The sequence below is a fragment of the Chamaea fasciata genome, unplaced genomic scaffold, assembly GCF_029207755.1.
Source record: "Chamaea fasciata isolate MVZ Bird 193981 ecotype frontalis unplaced genomic scaffold, bChaFas1.0.hap1 SCAF_23, whole genome shotgun sequence".
NCBI classification, from domain to species: Eukaryota; Metazoa; Chordata; class Aves; order Passeriformes; family Sylviidae; genus Chamaea; species Chamaea fasciata.
The window spans coordinates 4,743,460-4,759,399 of NW_027094108.1; the positions used below are offsets into that span (position 1 = coordinate 4,743,460).

Sequence of the window (15,940 nt, forward strand, 5' to 3'; positions counted from 1 at the left end):
TGCGGGCGGGGCGGATCCGGCCCCGCGGCCCCGGGACGGGTCCGGCCCCCGGGGGCACCGCCCGGGCCCGGCGGATGCCGCCCCCACGGCCCGGACATCGCAGCTGCTTACACGGGGCTCTGGGCGTGTGTGGAGGGTCTCTACAGCCCCATTCCTAGAGTACCGATCATCGGTATTCTAGGAATACTGCATCATCGAAGTTCAGCTCCTTCGCCCCACAGTGCGAATTTCCCTTTGCAGCATTCCAGTATTCATGGATACTCACCGTGCCGGTCACTCGTGAGTCACACGCAGCCGGGATGGCACAGACAGACTTTACTATAAATTCAGACCTGCTCCTGAGAAAAAACCCTAATCCACGAAGAGCTCTGTGAGCTTCAAATTGCTTTCTTGCAAAAATATTTCTTCTGAGACTGATACAGGTACTGAAATTATCAACAATTTAACATTTACATATCAAACAGGAAAAGCATGGCCACGGTTTAAAATCCATGTAATTTTTAATTCAGAGATTACCAGCATTATTAAACCAACTAACTATAACACATCCAGCAGGTTGCAATGCATACGGTTCTTTTAGAAAGCTGTTCCAGTAAAAAAGATTATACAGAGTGGAAATACACAATTACAGTCATGGCAAAACAGCCCCGAACAATCACAGCCAGGTAAATGTGGTTATTCAGTTTGTAAATTCACAACTGGTGAATTGGTCTTCTCTAAAATGAAGTATGTAGTGAAGTTAAAGTAGATGTGGAAAAGGTCAACTAAAGTGACCAATGTCGTGGAGCATCAAACTTACATGAGTAATATGAAGAGATGGGAACACGTCTTGGAGGCTTAGTTCAATCAAAGCTAAGATAACAATCAATCACAAAAGCAACTTGAAAAAGTAAAAAGCAACTCACTGACTTCTGTAAGACAAGAGCTAGTGACGTTCACTGAAATAAAGAGACCAGTTTGAAAGTGCTAAAAGTCCTTTACACAGTACATGATATCTGTAATCTTTTGCCACAGGTGCTTATGGAGGCAGATTGTACTTGGAAATTCAAAAGAGAGAAGTAAAACTAATGGTGATATGAGAGAATAATAAAGGCTGAGTGAACTCTTTGACATCCTTTATCCAATACCAGCTGCAACAGCAGAACTATGATGAATGCAAACAGCAGTTATGGTCTTCCTAACTAATCCCTTCCAGCCACTGTCAGAGGTGAAATGTTGGGCTCAGACTCCAGCCTGGCCCAAGAAGGTGTTTTTGTGCCCTTGTGTTCCTTGTGTGTGCTCTAAGACAAGTCACTGCAGCTGCACCACTGTTATTACAGTGCTCTGATCAGGACCAAACTACAAAGCAAGCAATGGGTTTTGTGGTTACTTTTTTTGATTATTAAGACACACTTTGTCATACTGCTCATTTTCCATTGTCCTGTGCAAAAGTATAGTCAGCACTATTGCATTTACAGTTACCGAACAAGCAGCACAAAAGATTTAAAAATAACATAACACATGCCAGTTGGCCAGCAAACAGGTTTGTTTTTAAAGGATATGCAAATCATTGTCACCCTGATGATTATGGACATTTCTAAAACAAGTAGATATTACCAGTGTTATAGGAAATAACTGCTGTGCCTCTTTTTCAGTAGAAAAATAATTTCTTTTCTTCATTTCTCTTTTTACAGGCTCCACATTGGGCTTAACCCATAGTTCATCCAATAGCAAATGTTCCGCCAGTTTGGCTTCCATCAGAAGAGGCTGTTTTGTACACTGACTAATGATTTGATGTAGTCAAAAGATATATGAATCAGACTTCAAAACCTAGAAAGAATGGCCTAAAGTACAGTGGACTTCAAGTAGTTTTATTTGCCTTCTATTTTCAGAGCCGTGCGGCACCTTTTGATCCTAATTCCTTGAGAAACATGAAGTCCACTAACTTGAGAGTTATGTTTATGCTAGGGAAAACTAAGATTATCATCATTTTCAATCAAAAGTTGAAGCCTTGAGAAAATACCAGATGTTGCAAAATATATGACAAAATTTGAAGTATTGGAATACAAACAGCGTAAGAAGCACGGCTGAGTCTCAAGCTTGCCTCAGAATCCTGGCCAGAATTCTCACAGCTATTGAAGTAACCAGACATAGATTTCAATCCATTCCTTCACCCTGAGAAAGCAAGCTGTGAAACTTCAGCTGACACCCAGATGTCCTCTAAATGATGCAGCTTTGATTCAAATTTGTTTTCAGTATGATACAGGGAGACAGGGAAATAGAAATATTTGATGTCAGCTATGAAGGCAAACAGTTTGGATGATCCTCTCATTTGTTAATGAAAGAGGTTCTAGCTGTCCTTGTTTGAATGTGTTTCAGTGTTTTCCAGGAGTTTCCCAGTAACCTAAGGCAAAGTGTGTTTACCTCCCGTGTCATAAGTTCAGCCTTAGTGTCACACTGGATGATTCTGGACCTTCCCACACTATCCCTGTGGGTTGTCACTTCTCAGTGGCAGTGGTAGGGTGGTGAAATTCCTTTCCCTCCTCTTCCACAGGAACCATCACATCATTCCCTGGAAAAGACTCTGTTTCCTGCTCTGGGTAGTGCATTTCCAGTTCCTCTTCCATGCTTTCCTGGGCATCCAGGTTACTTTCACATCCTCTAACAGCACAGTTCTTGCCACTGGGCACTTCTGAAACAGAGCCCACGATAACGGTGTCGGCCTTCATGATGTAGAGTTTTTCTGGGGGAGGAAAAAAGAAGTGCTGAGCATGGTGAACAGTCCCTGCTGCCCCAGAGATGGCTCATTTTCATGCAACGTTTTTATTAGGACTCTGGGCATTTCAGATCAAGTAGATTGAGCTCCCGTGGGATTAATCCACTGAGCTAGAGGTGGGACTACAGGAGAAAGACAAAGTGGAAAAGGCAGAGGATATTCACTATAATCTGTTAGAAGAAGCAACTGATTGGGATCTAGATATAAAGAGTCCAATGTTTATGCTCCTGCTGTTTCAAGAAACAACACCACGTAAAAGAAATCTTTGGGTAAGGATCAGCACTGTACAGAAGTTCTGGGGTCTTAGGACCTGCAAAGAAATTAGTTTCTTTCTAGCTGAGAATAAACTACAAAATTTTCTGAATCTTGGGTCCAGCTTGTTGTCTTACTCCTTCTCAGAGAGGTAAATAAGGCCTTTTCAGTGGCTTGCAGCACTGCACTTAATTCGGAAGGATGCTGCACATCAGACACAGTAGGTTAATTGCTTGGAGGTATTTGAATATGGTAAATCAAATCATCACGTTCATCCCACTCCATCACTCATAGTAAAAACAGAAAGGGCATTTAGTAAGGAAAAGTCAGTATTGTAATATGAAAAATAACACCTTCAAATAACCTCAGAATTGGGTTTGGAATCACTGCCAGAACGTCTCAGGGAACAATTCTCCCCCTGTGAATGAGCTCCCTGCCTGACTTTATCTCCCACCCTGTGCCATGGTAAAAGACTTTACAGGAACACATGAGAGACACATTTCAAGCCACTATTATGAAACCAGAGAAGAAAATGATAACTAAGTGCAATTCTCATTCTCATCTTCTAGCTGACATATTCAAATTTCTTCTGTAAAATTTAGATCTTCTAGAATGAAAAGGAGGAAGAAGGGAAATTTCTGTCAAATCCATAGTGACTAAGACAAACATGAAAAAAAGAAAGCATTATATTCAAATGAATAGGTACTTTTGTGCCAAAGATCTGGAGATTCAGCACAATCTATGTTAGGAGATTTGGACACTTTGAAGTTTACTAGTAATCTTGGAATGACAGTATGCCATGTTTGAAAATTTGAAAAAAGATGACAAAATGAAAATAAAAACGAGGAAGACTCACCAATTCTGTTATTTGTGTGGTCTCTGACTCGAGAATCCACAGGGCAATCTGAGGCATTCCCAGTGCTTGGTGTCACATCAGTCACACTCCGATGAGGACTCTGGGCTTTTTCTGGGCTGGACACCAAGTTATTGTTGGTTTCCAAAGGAATGGTTCTGTCAATTAACTCCTCCTCCTCTGGCCCACTGTCAGTGGTCAGTATGATCTTCTGCCAATACAAACAGGAGGGCAGGAGTGAGCTGAGTGTAAAAACCCTTTGGACACTGCAATAGGTCCACAGAATCCCCCTGTGGCAGTCGGATAACAGAATGTACTTCCCAGCACCACTCTCACAGGGAGTGACAAGTTCCAAAGTACCTAACAGCTATGGGAACTTCAAACTAGGCTCCTGCATCACTTAAGACCCTATTGCAAAATACTGTTTCTAAGCTGAATTCACAGATTTCTGATGACATTTTCAGGAATGTACCTCCTTTCCTGTGATTTCAGACCTTGTCCCATGGAGTGCACCACAAATGGCTTCACACCAAACCAAATCCCCTCACAAGCAAGACTGGCAGCATCACATTATTTAACACCACACTAACCTCAGCCCAAGACATGAAAGTATCAGGTCCTAATACATCTCATCCCACCTAAATGATTATGTCTTGTAGAGAGAAGTCCAAACTAAAAGGCTGACACTTTTTGGACAGGACATTTGAAAATAACATTATTTACTTTGGCATGGAAAGCAATCTGGTTTGGAATATTGTTCACACTTACTGCACATTTGTTCATGAGATCTGAACCTGCAATGGAAAGTAAAAACATTATCAAAAGAAACCTCAAAAAATCCCAAGAATGTTGATATGTGCTCTGAAAGGTCACCCAGCAATGTACTTCCTAAACACTCCCCTGCCCACCCCACATGCATGACGGTTTTCTTAAAACTCAGGGTACACTGAAATGAAATCCTGCGGTGAACCAGCAACAGAAGAGGCTCCAAATTGTATTCCTGAATGAATGAATACAAAAAGCTCTCCTGTGTGGTGAATAGAATGTGACACAACAGAGAATAGATCTGTCAGTGGCAGTGGAATTGCTGAGAGGGGATCAGCTAGATGGGTAAAATGTTTGCACATTACGGGATCTGGACAGGTTTTTTTCTGAACACGTCTCCCATATTTGACTGTCCCGAAACCAATCGGGCGTCTTCCAGCACTGAGACATCACTCAACCCAAGCCTTCACCCGTCGTGGGAACAAAGTGCCACCTGGTGGCACCTGGTCACACCCAGCGTGTCCCCTGCCTGCTCGGGAGGAACAGGACTGGCCTCTTTCACACGTGTGACATGAGAAACTTCCACTTTTTAAATTAATTGCTGGCCAATCAGTCACTCACCTTGAGATTTGGTCACGTGTTTGTGTGTGATGACCGAATGCAGATGTGCTGCTGATAAAAGAAATCTTTCATTTAGTCAAGCTCTCTATGGAGCCTGAAGGCTCCAAGAGCTTCACCACACCCTCAGATCTACAACCAACCTACAACGTGCACACCCTGCTTTCTATAGAAGAGGGAATGTGGTTCTGCAGGCACACCCCACATGTAACTCTAGGCAAAGCTCTGGGGAGTCAGTGCCAGTAAAAATCACCCTTCCTCTCATGCTGAAAGCCCAATCCTGTTCCCAGAACCACAAACTACTCACACAGCACTTCAGGTATCATTTAATACGAGTGTCTGTGCTGAGAGAAGAAGCAGCTAGTTACTCTTTTCCCACTTGTAGGTCACCCACCCACCTCCCTCCATAAATTCCCAGCTGCTTCCATCTTTCACGTTCTCCAACATCCTGCATGAGCAGCTTGCCTTAAACCCTTATCTGGCCTGTAGAGAACATTGTCTTCCCCAACGACATCCACAAGTGTCCCCATATTTGTGTTTCCCATCTGCTGTTTGGCAGATCAAGCAGCACAACACGTGTTACAGCTTGAAAAACTCACGCTTTCTTCCGAGGACCAGGACCCGCTTCTTGCAAACCTTCCATTTCCAAAACATCAGCGTGGCCCCCAGAAGCACTGTCACAGAGAAAACCACTGCCCAAAGCACCACACCTGCAGCACAGAGAGGGAGCACAGCACAGGCTGAGAAGGGGCAGAGGGGAAACCCTGAGTAGATCCATGTGTTTGAACATACGACCACAGACATCATTCCCTCATCAGTCAGAGGGGATTTGAAGGAAGTTCCCACATAAAAATTGTGTTTACCAAAGATACTTCCAAATCAGAAGTGCTAGAGAGAGTAAATGCTGTGTCTCTGTTACCTCCTGTGGTCATCTTCCCCTTAGCTGAGGTGGGAGAAGTGTCAGCCTGAGCTTTCTCCCCAGGAGTTGAACTGGGACTTTCAGTTGTTGTGACACTTAGAAGGTCACCACTAGCAGAGGTCACCAGGTTCTCCTTGAACATCCTCAGGTCAGAGTTATTTGTTTTATTGCTGAATCTCATGGACAAAGTGCTTGGGGTGAGGTAAGTGGGCAACTGGTCCAGGCAAACTTGGTCGTGCGTGGCATTTCCTTTCCTCAGCGTTACTTTATTCAACTTGGCACAGCTGGGAATGGAGAAGAACAGGTGTCATTGCTGTGGTACAAGGTACAAGTGTTGTCCATGTGACAAAAATCCCCTTGGTCATTTTATGTATCAACAGCAATTATTGCTTTTGGTGTAAAAGTCATTATTCTTCTCATCCCTGTGGCATTAATTCTTGGTCTGGATGCAAAGCCGCTACTCACACAGGTGTGCAATTCCACTGTACTTAGTAAACTAAAAGTGAGGAAAGCAGGATTCCTTCCTTCCCTTGTTCCTCCAGCCCAGAGCTGCACCACAGGTACAAAGAGAGGCCTTCTAACCTCTGCACGTGGGCCCAAAGCGATTCCCTTGCTTCTAAGATGAATTTGTATACTTTGCACCAGAAGTGACATACCCTATTACATCCTTTATTAATTTCAATTAATTAGTCAGTCCCATTAATGAAGCACAGACTTACTTGGTGTGGGGTTTGCAGATGTCTGTGCTGGAGTTTTGGTCAGAGAAGGTCCCAGGAGGGCACTCTTCACAAGTGACATCATTCGTTGCGGTGCCTGAATAAAACAAACGACTGAGGACTGACCAAATAAAATGCACCAGGTCCAGGCCTATTTCCAGGCCCAGGAATGGTAAACTGGCCAGGGAAGGAATTCCTACCCCTGATTTTGACTCCAAAGCCAGGCTTGCAGGCAGAGTGGTGCTGGCACCGTAAGCAGGTGTCCCTGACAGACATTTGGCAGAAGAGGCCCGGCCGGCACTCGCACGTGCGGCTGGAGTTGAGGGAGCACGGCTTCTTCTCCACAAGGTCTGGCTCTGGGGGCAACAAACACATGCAGGGACAAAGGAGCACCTTGCAAGGGAAATGTAAAGTGTGGCCAAGGCTCAGCAACACCCGCTGGAAGGCTCAGGAAGCAGGGAAAGGTGCTGTCCCTCTTCATGATCACAGACCAGTTTGGGTTGAAGATGGGCTTAGCACTGATCTCACTCCACCCCTGCCATGGGCAGGGGCACCTCCCACCATCCCTGACTGCTCCAAGCCCTGTCCACCCTGGCCTTGGACACTTCCAGGGATGGGGCAGCCGCAGCTGCTCTGGGCACCCTGTGCCAGGGCCTGCCCACCCTCACAGGGGAAGTATTTCTTCCTAGTATCTAATTTAACCTGCCCTCTTTCAGTTTAAAGCCGTATGATGGTAATTTAAGTCATGAATAATTGGAGAAGCCTGTAGATAAGAGCTTGTAATATAAGACAGTAAGCAGAAACCAGACTGGGATAGTACCGGAGAGGAGAATTCCTAGGTAGTTCCAGGTCACACAGGAAGTAAAGTGAATTAAGTGCAAGGTAACATTCTGCTGTCTAACTCAGTAACCAAGGAAGGATAATTTTGCTGTGGAAATTCTAAATGAATAAAATACAAATTAAGTGTAAATAACATATATATAGAGAGAATGTAACAGTGTGGGGAAAAGCAAACCTTTTGAGCATGACACACAGGCATCACATCGTGGCTTTTGGGATACATTGTTCAAATATTGATCAGGTCCACATGTCATGCAGTCTTCATCTGGATCCTGAGGACATGCTTTCTTTTTAATATAGCCTGGAGGAAAAAAAAGAACAACAACAACAAAAAAAAGCAAAACAAAACAAAAAACCCCCAAAACAAAACAAAAAACAAACAAACAAACAAACAAAAAAACCCCAACAAAATACACAAGATACCCAAAATGGGCAAAACCCCCAAAATATACAAGATACCCTAAACAGGCAGAAAAACATCGTGAAATGTTCTTGTCTGCTTGTTTACCTGTTAGACACATTACCACAGTCTTCTCTTAGTCATTTGGTTTCTCTAGGACATTTCTGCCTCTCCCATTCAAGTGTTAGGGTCCAGGGCCAGGACATAATCCCAGCCGGAATGGACGGCTGTGGAATGGGCAGATGTCATTTTCTGGCAGAAGAGACAACCAAGTCTCCATGGAGGCCATTGTCCTGCCATCACTGAGCTCCCAGGGAACTGGGTTTCATGTTTCCTTCTTTCCTTCCTTTGATTAAAAGGACTTCTAGAAAAGCTCCTCTTTCTTCGCAGTGACCAGCTGAGTTAGTAGCAGATGCGAACAGGTAATTGCTTGAAAGAATAGTGGACAATTAAGGTGGAAAAGGATTCTTAGAACTTTTAATGTGGAGGAGTCCAGGGCTGACATGAGGACGGAGCAATGAAGAATCAGCAGAGGTGAACTGATGGATGCTGGTGGCTCATTACAGCCTGGTGTAAATCAGATCACTGCTTCTCACCCAACCTCACAGTGACATCCCTCATGACAGGAGCTTTGGCAAAGTATGGGTTTGAAAAACCAAAGAGCTTTTCTTGGGACTGTCCAAGTCACATCCCCACCCACTTTTTCTTTTCTTGGACCATTTTCTCCATCCCTTGCTCTGATTTACATATACAGCTTCTGAAGGACTCTAGGGGTCTGGCCAGCAGCACAGGATGTCCCAGTGGGAATCCTGCTGGAGCTGGATGCAAATGTTGGCAATCAAACACTAAAGCCCTCTGTATCATCAGAACACAAATACAGGTCAGAAATTTCCTTTAAGAAAAACAAAAGAAAAAGACTTCTGCAAGAAGATACAGATGGTGGTGAAGTACCACAAAATACCCACCCAGTGAGGGGGTTTTGGCCAATGGGGCAGTTTCAGACATTTCCAGAACTCTTGTCTCAACAAGGTCTTTCCTGGTGCTGACCTCATGTGCCTCTGAGTCACCCCCAGCTTCCAGCACAGCTTAATGTGTCCCCTGACAAGGGCCTGCTCCCTCTCTCTTGTGAGACACTTTCTAAACTGTTGAGACTACGAGAATAAAGTCAGATTTTCCAAACCTCAATTTGATATTTTTTTATCTCTGAGAAGAAACTAATTTAGCCTAATTTCACTGTGCTAATTCACACCCAGGGGCAAGTTTGAAATTAATTCTTTCACCTGGCTACTTCAGTGTCAAGTGAAGTGATAAAATCCCATATAAATTCTATCATGTAATTTGCTTGCAGACTACACAGGAGCAGGACAGTGGAGAGCAGATTCACATCTGGAGCCAAATTTGACAGTGATTCACGAAACTGCCCTTTTCCTAAGGGACAAAATACAGCTCTGCAGATGCACAGGGTTCCTATTGTCTCTATGAGAAGGGCTCCATGTAAATTTGACTGAATTATAAACATACCTGGGGGACACCGGTAACAGCAGTTTTGTGAGGCTTCGTCATAGAACCAACTCTCTAGTGTACCACAGGAACGAGGTGCAGTTAATGATGTCTAGAAATCAAAAGAGACAAAAGACACAATTAAAAAACAACTAATTATGTACTAGAGCAGATCCCCACGCCTGTCTCAAGCAATGGCAGTTGCAGATGGGTAAGGAAAAGCCCACAGCTTTTTGAAAATTCAAGTATCCCCAAAGCAACTGAATTATTGTCTGCATTTCCTTTAGAAACATTGCAGCAGTTAGAAAATTTAAAAAAGGATAAAAATTACTGTCCTAAAATGATTTCATGTTAATTGGCACTAAGGTTCTTTTTAGGGAAAGGAACAAAATCCCTAACATCTGTAACAGATTTCCAACTCTGTGCACTGGAGTAAGAGGTGATACCATATTCAGCATCATCTAAATATACATAGATTTGGTGTAATCCACAGGGGTCATTGTATGCTGTTTGCAGCATACAAGTTTTCTGTTGCTTTTGCAGTCATACTGTTTGAATTTAGCAACCCAAGTGCCCATTATAAACCAATAAATTATTTTATTTATCATTTAAGGACAAATCCTACAGGAGGATTTTGCCTTGAAAAGAATGCTGCAAATACTCCCACGATGGAGCCCTTATTCAAGTAACTGATCCCACTTCTGTTGTGAGTGAAGGTTTTCAGAAATAAACTTTCATCACTACATAACCAATATTTATTTAGTTAAAAAACCCCACCATAAAGTAGTTTTGATATTAGCTTATAAAATGAGACGCAGCTACAACTTGTAATGAGAAGCACACACTAAGATTTAGTTTTTGTATGGCTGGGTCACTACACGCTCTGGGAAATTACAGTGCTGTGAGTGTTCTGATGAGAAAATCTGATTTTTGAATTTGGCATCTCCCTTAAGAATCCCCTAAAAATATTGTCATCTGAATTTCATTTTCAGTATTTACTAGGAGATATGAACAGTGATTTTTTTTTTTTGTAAAGAATTTATAAGCAGATTCCCCGGAGATTTTCCCACACGATACTGGTAGAGAAGTTAAATATTTCAGAAACTCTACATCTCGCTTTCTGCTGATAAATTTTCCACTGGTCTTTGAAATAATACTTGCTGTCACCTGCTGCCTTTGCAGAATCTCACCACCTAACTGATTTCACGGCCCCTTCTCCGGTTTAATACACATAAAACATAGAAGTTAAATAACTTCCATCAGAAAACAGGAACTTCCAGTCAAGGAGGAAATTAACAGAAGAACAAGAAATAGAAACCTATCAAAACCATTAAATTTCATTGGGCTCCAGTAGCAGAACTGAGAACTCTGACACAGCTCTGCACTGTAAGCCCTGGGCTGCCCTAAAGCACATTTTGTGGCTGATTGTGGAGGCAAGATCAGGTGTTTGTGCAGCTCAGCCTGACTCAGACCACGTTTACAAAGGTGCACTCGGTGTTTTCCTGTTGCGGGGAGGAAGCCTTAGACTGGAGGAAAAGGAAGTGTTGTCTCCTCAGTGTGTGCAGGGGTGCCCTGGCCACACAGACGCTCCCAGCCCAGACAAACAACAGGAAATGACCAGGGACTGCACAGAAGGTCAGTGAGTTACTTAGTGAATTAACGGTTTCCATAAAGAAAGTTTAAGAAACAAATTTTCTTAGCTACAGCATCCTGGCTGTAGCTAAGTCAGCCTGGATTAGTTTCTCTGTAAGAGCTGTGGGAAGTCACCACAAATATCTATTTTTTTCTTCCTGGTTCTCCTGGGCAACCAACTCTGGCTACAAACGAAGCTGAATTTTAAACAAGAGTACGAACCCTTGAATTATTGAATTACTTATGCAGCACATAAGCTTACAGCTTATTTAATTGTCTGTTTTGGGGTTGAAATGAAAGAGTAGTGTGTGTGAAAAACGTGAGAGAACAGCTTTTTAAAAAGTTACCTTGCCAAGCATATGAAAATCAGGAGTTTATTATTAGATTTTGCTCCTGGTTCCAGCAGTGCACATTCTGATTATGAATTTGACCTGATGGTAGTGCAGTGATAAATCACTGCATGAACTAGGCCTACATACTGAGCAAGTGATGCAGATACACACGAGAGAGTACTCAAGCTTATTTTCCCCCTTTCCACAGGAGGGCAGCTCTGCACTACAGGCTCCTACATTATCCAGGTCATCCATGGCTCCTTAAGAAATGCTGCTCCCAAATATCCAGCTACAAGCACAGCTTTGTAGCCACCTCTGCTGTTACTGAGCCAAACGCAAGGTGCTCTGCTGTGAAAGGAATTCATTTTAACAAATCACAGCAGGATGTCTGTGACTGAGAAACCACCTTCTGAAACACCATCACTTCTAATCCATAAGCAAAATGCCTGTAAGTCACCATCTGTTCAGTGGAGGTGTTTCATGAGTATAAAAATTACTATAGATCCTTTCAGTGATAAATAACGTACATGTCAGTGCTCAGCATCAGTCACCATGCCCCCATTCTTGTCATCTTTTTCCCTCCAACTTCTAAAGCTGTTTGACTCCTAATGTGACCTGTAACAGCAACACAATGATGCAAAGTTCTGCTCTTAACTCAGCAGGAAGGTTGGTCCCCAGCATTGTCTAAGGGGTCAGTGAAGAAGTACCAGTTTTATCACAATAACATCTGCTATTATCATTAGAACTTAGACTTCTGTTTGTTAATGTGTGCTATCAAAAAACCCTTTAACATTCAAGAAGATTACACACATACTGGAGTAAGGCATGTGGCTGTGGTGGACAGTAGGTCTTTGTCCCTCTCTCTGACTTTCTCTTCAAATAAAGGTTTTGGGTTTAGCAGGAGCTGGAATCTTTCTTGTAAAAGGAAAGACAATTCCTATCCTGCTCGGACTGCTCTGTGACAGCATGCAATGCTTTAGAGCTTCCAATCACCCAGCAAGTCAACTATTTCTTTTTTCCTTTTCTGAATGCATTGCAGATAAAGGACCAATTAAATAAAGCAAACATAGATCAGAAGTGTTTGGGTTTTTCAACACTTGCTTGAGAGAATTTGTTTTAGAAAATAAACTTTTTATAGCTCTTCTCACTTTCCTTATTTCTGCAAAAATGTTTGCTATTCCAATTTAAATAATGGCAGTTGTAAAGGTGGTGCTGAATTCAGTGGGCTACTCTGCAATTCAGTCAGGACAAGGTTTGACTCATTTATTTATGGTTTTTTGAACTCAAAGAGAAAAAGTGATTGTGAGGCAGAGTAAGAAATCGGCTTGCTACAAATGAGCTGTAAGCCAGGAAGAAAGCATATTACCGTAAAAAAAAAATAATCTACCAGCAGTGGCTATTCTAGAACTGACTAATACTGCAGCAAAACAGTTAACTGTCTGTCAAGCTTCTATCCAAATTCTGAGAGCACAGAAAAAGCTGATACTCTACAGTTTCAAGTAGTCAAGCTTCATTTGCCTGATAGGAAAGACATTATCAACAAGTGAGGGTTCTCTGAATATAAAAAGAAACAAAACCCAAACTGTGAACTGAGGTAAGGTGGAACCTGGGTTAAAAATATGACCAGTGAACAGTGACTTGCTCACATTAGGCAGTATCACTTGGACTCCACTAGCAGTAAGAGCAAATATTGCTGTGGGAGAGGCAGTGCAGGACAGTGCAAAGCCTGTCTATGTGTTTATTCCAGGTAACTGATCATTTTACAGTGAGTCTGAATGTTGACAATGAGAAAACCAAATTTTCTCTCTGCCCCATTCATTTTGTGAACAAACCACCAAAAGTGATGTCAAAGAGAAAAAGTATCATCTTTTTGGTTCTACTGGCTTTCTTCCTAAAGCAGCCTGCATTCAGCACTGGACAAGCTTATCAGAATGCCCTCCCAAACATTCCTCTGGTGAGCAAGGATTACAGACTCCAATCCCGTAAAACACTTATCCCACTGTATTTCAGGAAGGACACAGTGGCAGAACAGATAACCCAGAGAAAATAAAGCAAACTTGCAATGAGGGAGGGGAATTTACAACTGAAGACACGAGAGCAAACTCCTACTCTTACCAAACGAACCAGGAGAATCTTTTTTCAAGTGTCTCTGAAGAGGGTACAGAATTTGGTTATTTTCAAAGATTTAACTGGAGTGTCATGTAAAAAAATCTGGCAGCCCAAGTGATGTGCTGGATTCTTCAGTTACCATGTACAGACAGATGTCATAGGATAATAAGTGTTTGCATTTCCACTGTAAGGGAATATGGCTCATTTCCAATCCAACTCTGCATGCAAATACTCACCTACTTGACTTCACCTGTGCAGTCTCTCTGCACCTGACCTTTTTAATTTTTTTATCATGTGTACTTTTAAGTGTCAGTCAGGGAAATCACCTGGATTTATGCCAGATGCTGAGGGCTCGTTGCCACGTGATCCACAGGAGGACGGGGTAAGTGGCAGTGTGGGGGTGGAAGCAAACCCACAAGCCCTGATACGATTGGAACAGGGAGCTGGCGTGCATCTACAGCATCAGCTGAGTGCAGCTAGTGGGCTGTGTGTATTCAAAGTGATTTTTGATTCAGAAATAGTAGTGGATTCATGAGGAAATCAGTGTCAGTAAGGTGGGGGGTGTAAAGGGAAAGTTCTATTATTGTTTAGCCTTTACACCTTTCAATCTGCCCCTCCTGATTTGCATCAGCGGAGTGGGCAGCAGCCCTCTGAACCAAACTCTGCAGGGAATGTGTCTCTCACTGAGCACACAGGCAAAAATAAAACTCCCCCCACCCCTGTCAAACCTTCCCTCCCTCCCTGGCTGGGCTGTGCCTGGAGCTGCAGCAGCTCTGGCAGTGCCAACAAGATGCAGATCAGAGCTCATACCCCACGCTCCTGCCTGCAAAGATTCCACAGAGGGCTAAATCTCCTGGCTGCTCTGCTTATACCTTTATCTCCTCAGACCTCTCCTTTACCTTTAGCCCCCTGTGTTGCACAAATCCTGCTTCTGTGGACACCCCCTCCAACACCCAGCTGAAGGGCAGGATGGCTCTGCAGCCCCAGGTGCCCCCAGATCTCACCAGGCTCCTGCATCCTGAGGAGCTGCAGGATCCTGGTGTGTCCCTGCCTTACCTGTGGGGTTGTCTGGACATCCTGGAGAAGCAGCAGCAGCCACAGTCCCAGAGGCAGGCTGCAGGCAGCCATCTGAGGTGGTGTTAAACGTCCCTGGCTCCCAGCATTGCAGGTGAGATGGATGGGCTGTTCCTTCTGGAGGCTGAGACCCTGCCAGGGTCCCACCAAGTCATGCTCCTTGCCTGTTCATTCAGTCCACAGACATTCCAACTGTTCAAGACAAGCAGGAGACAGATTTTGAGACTCAACTGAGTTGAGAAGGTAATTTAGAAGGAAGGGGGAGTGGGGCTGCCCTGAAAGAGAGAAGTAAAAATAGAACAAAAAAACCTGCCTCAGTGTCTAGCCGTGGTGCTGACAGTTCCTGCCACTCGTGAGAATCAAGGTTGTCCCCCAAGGCACACGGCTGGCTGTGCACAGGCTCCTGAGTCATCTGGGCTGCCCTCAGAGAGCACTTCACCACCCCAAAGCCTTGGCCAGGCACAAGTCCAAGCCCAGCCCCATCCAGCTGTCACTTTTTCAAGAGTTGCAACCAAGCCTCAAGGAAGTTCCCAGTATGAAACACCAATTCTTTCAATACAGTCATTTTACTGCTGTTTGGATGAGTGGGTGAAGACTCACAGTCAACCACGGTGACTCCTCTAAGATTTAGGCTTTACACATTGCCACTTGAAACACCAGCATATTGCATACCTTCCCCTTGAGAAACCTTCCCTTTCCTCCAATCCCAAGAGAAACTAATTCCTGTCGATGAAAATCATCCTTAGGACTGCTACTCATCATTTCACTCACTTTCATTTGTTGCTCTGCATGGTTTTTGTTCTAATGCCTGGAAATACTTCAGTTGGTTGAGGATGTCATGAAGCCTCCTTAACTGCTCAAGTATTGTGAAAAGTGAATGTTAGCCACTTCAAAAAGGCAAAGTGCCTTGAAAACCCTCTGAGGTAAACAGGAAAACAATGACAATTTGAATTCTCACACCTCTTGGTTGTTTTTCCTTTGCTTCTCACCCTTATCAACAACAACAAAAGAAAGGAGAAAATATTAAAAGTCAGCTAAATGATTATTTTACTGAAGATCCACAGCTACCTCACCACCATCACAACCAGCACCAAAGATGAGCATTCCACAGGGACCCTGTGTAAATATCTTCAGCTCACAGCTGCAACAACTTTAACCACCTCGATTTCTCTCTC

The 15,940-nt window shown here is 43.5% G+C and overlaps 1 protein-coding gene across 4 annotated transcripts; it reads right to left on the reverse strand.

The window, feature by feature from the left end:
• Positions 1-495: 495 nt before the first annotated feature.
• TNFRSF8 (TNF receptor superfamily member 8) lies at positions 496-14,950 on the reverse strand. 4 transcript variants are annotated; one of them, XM_066203119.1, is made up of 11 exons: positions 14,748-14,950; positions 9,640-9,730; positions 7,894-8,019; positions 7,079-7,234; positions 6,882-6,975; positions 6,163-6,446; positions 5,843-5,953; positions 5,247-5,294; positions 4,629-4,654; positions 3,864-4,071; positions 496-2,722 (listed from the first exon to the last, which is right to left on the reverse strand). In XM_066203119.1, exons 1-11 carry the CDS (start codon positions 14,817-14,819, stop codon positions 2,478-2,480), a joined length of 1,461 nt encoding a protein of 486 aa, XP_066059216.1. In that variant the 5' UTR covers positions 14,820-14,950; the 3' UTR covers positions 496-2,477. The 4 variants fall into 4 exon arrangements, with proteins under 4 accessions (XP_066059216.1, XP_066059215.1, XP_066059214.1 ...); XM_066203118.1 differs by having other exon boundaries at positions 4,584-4,654; XM_066203117.1 differs by having other exon boundaries at positions 4,584-4,654; positions 5,247-5,297.
• Between the last annotated feature and the right edge of the window lie 990 nt (positions 14,951-15,940).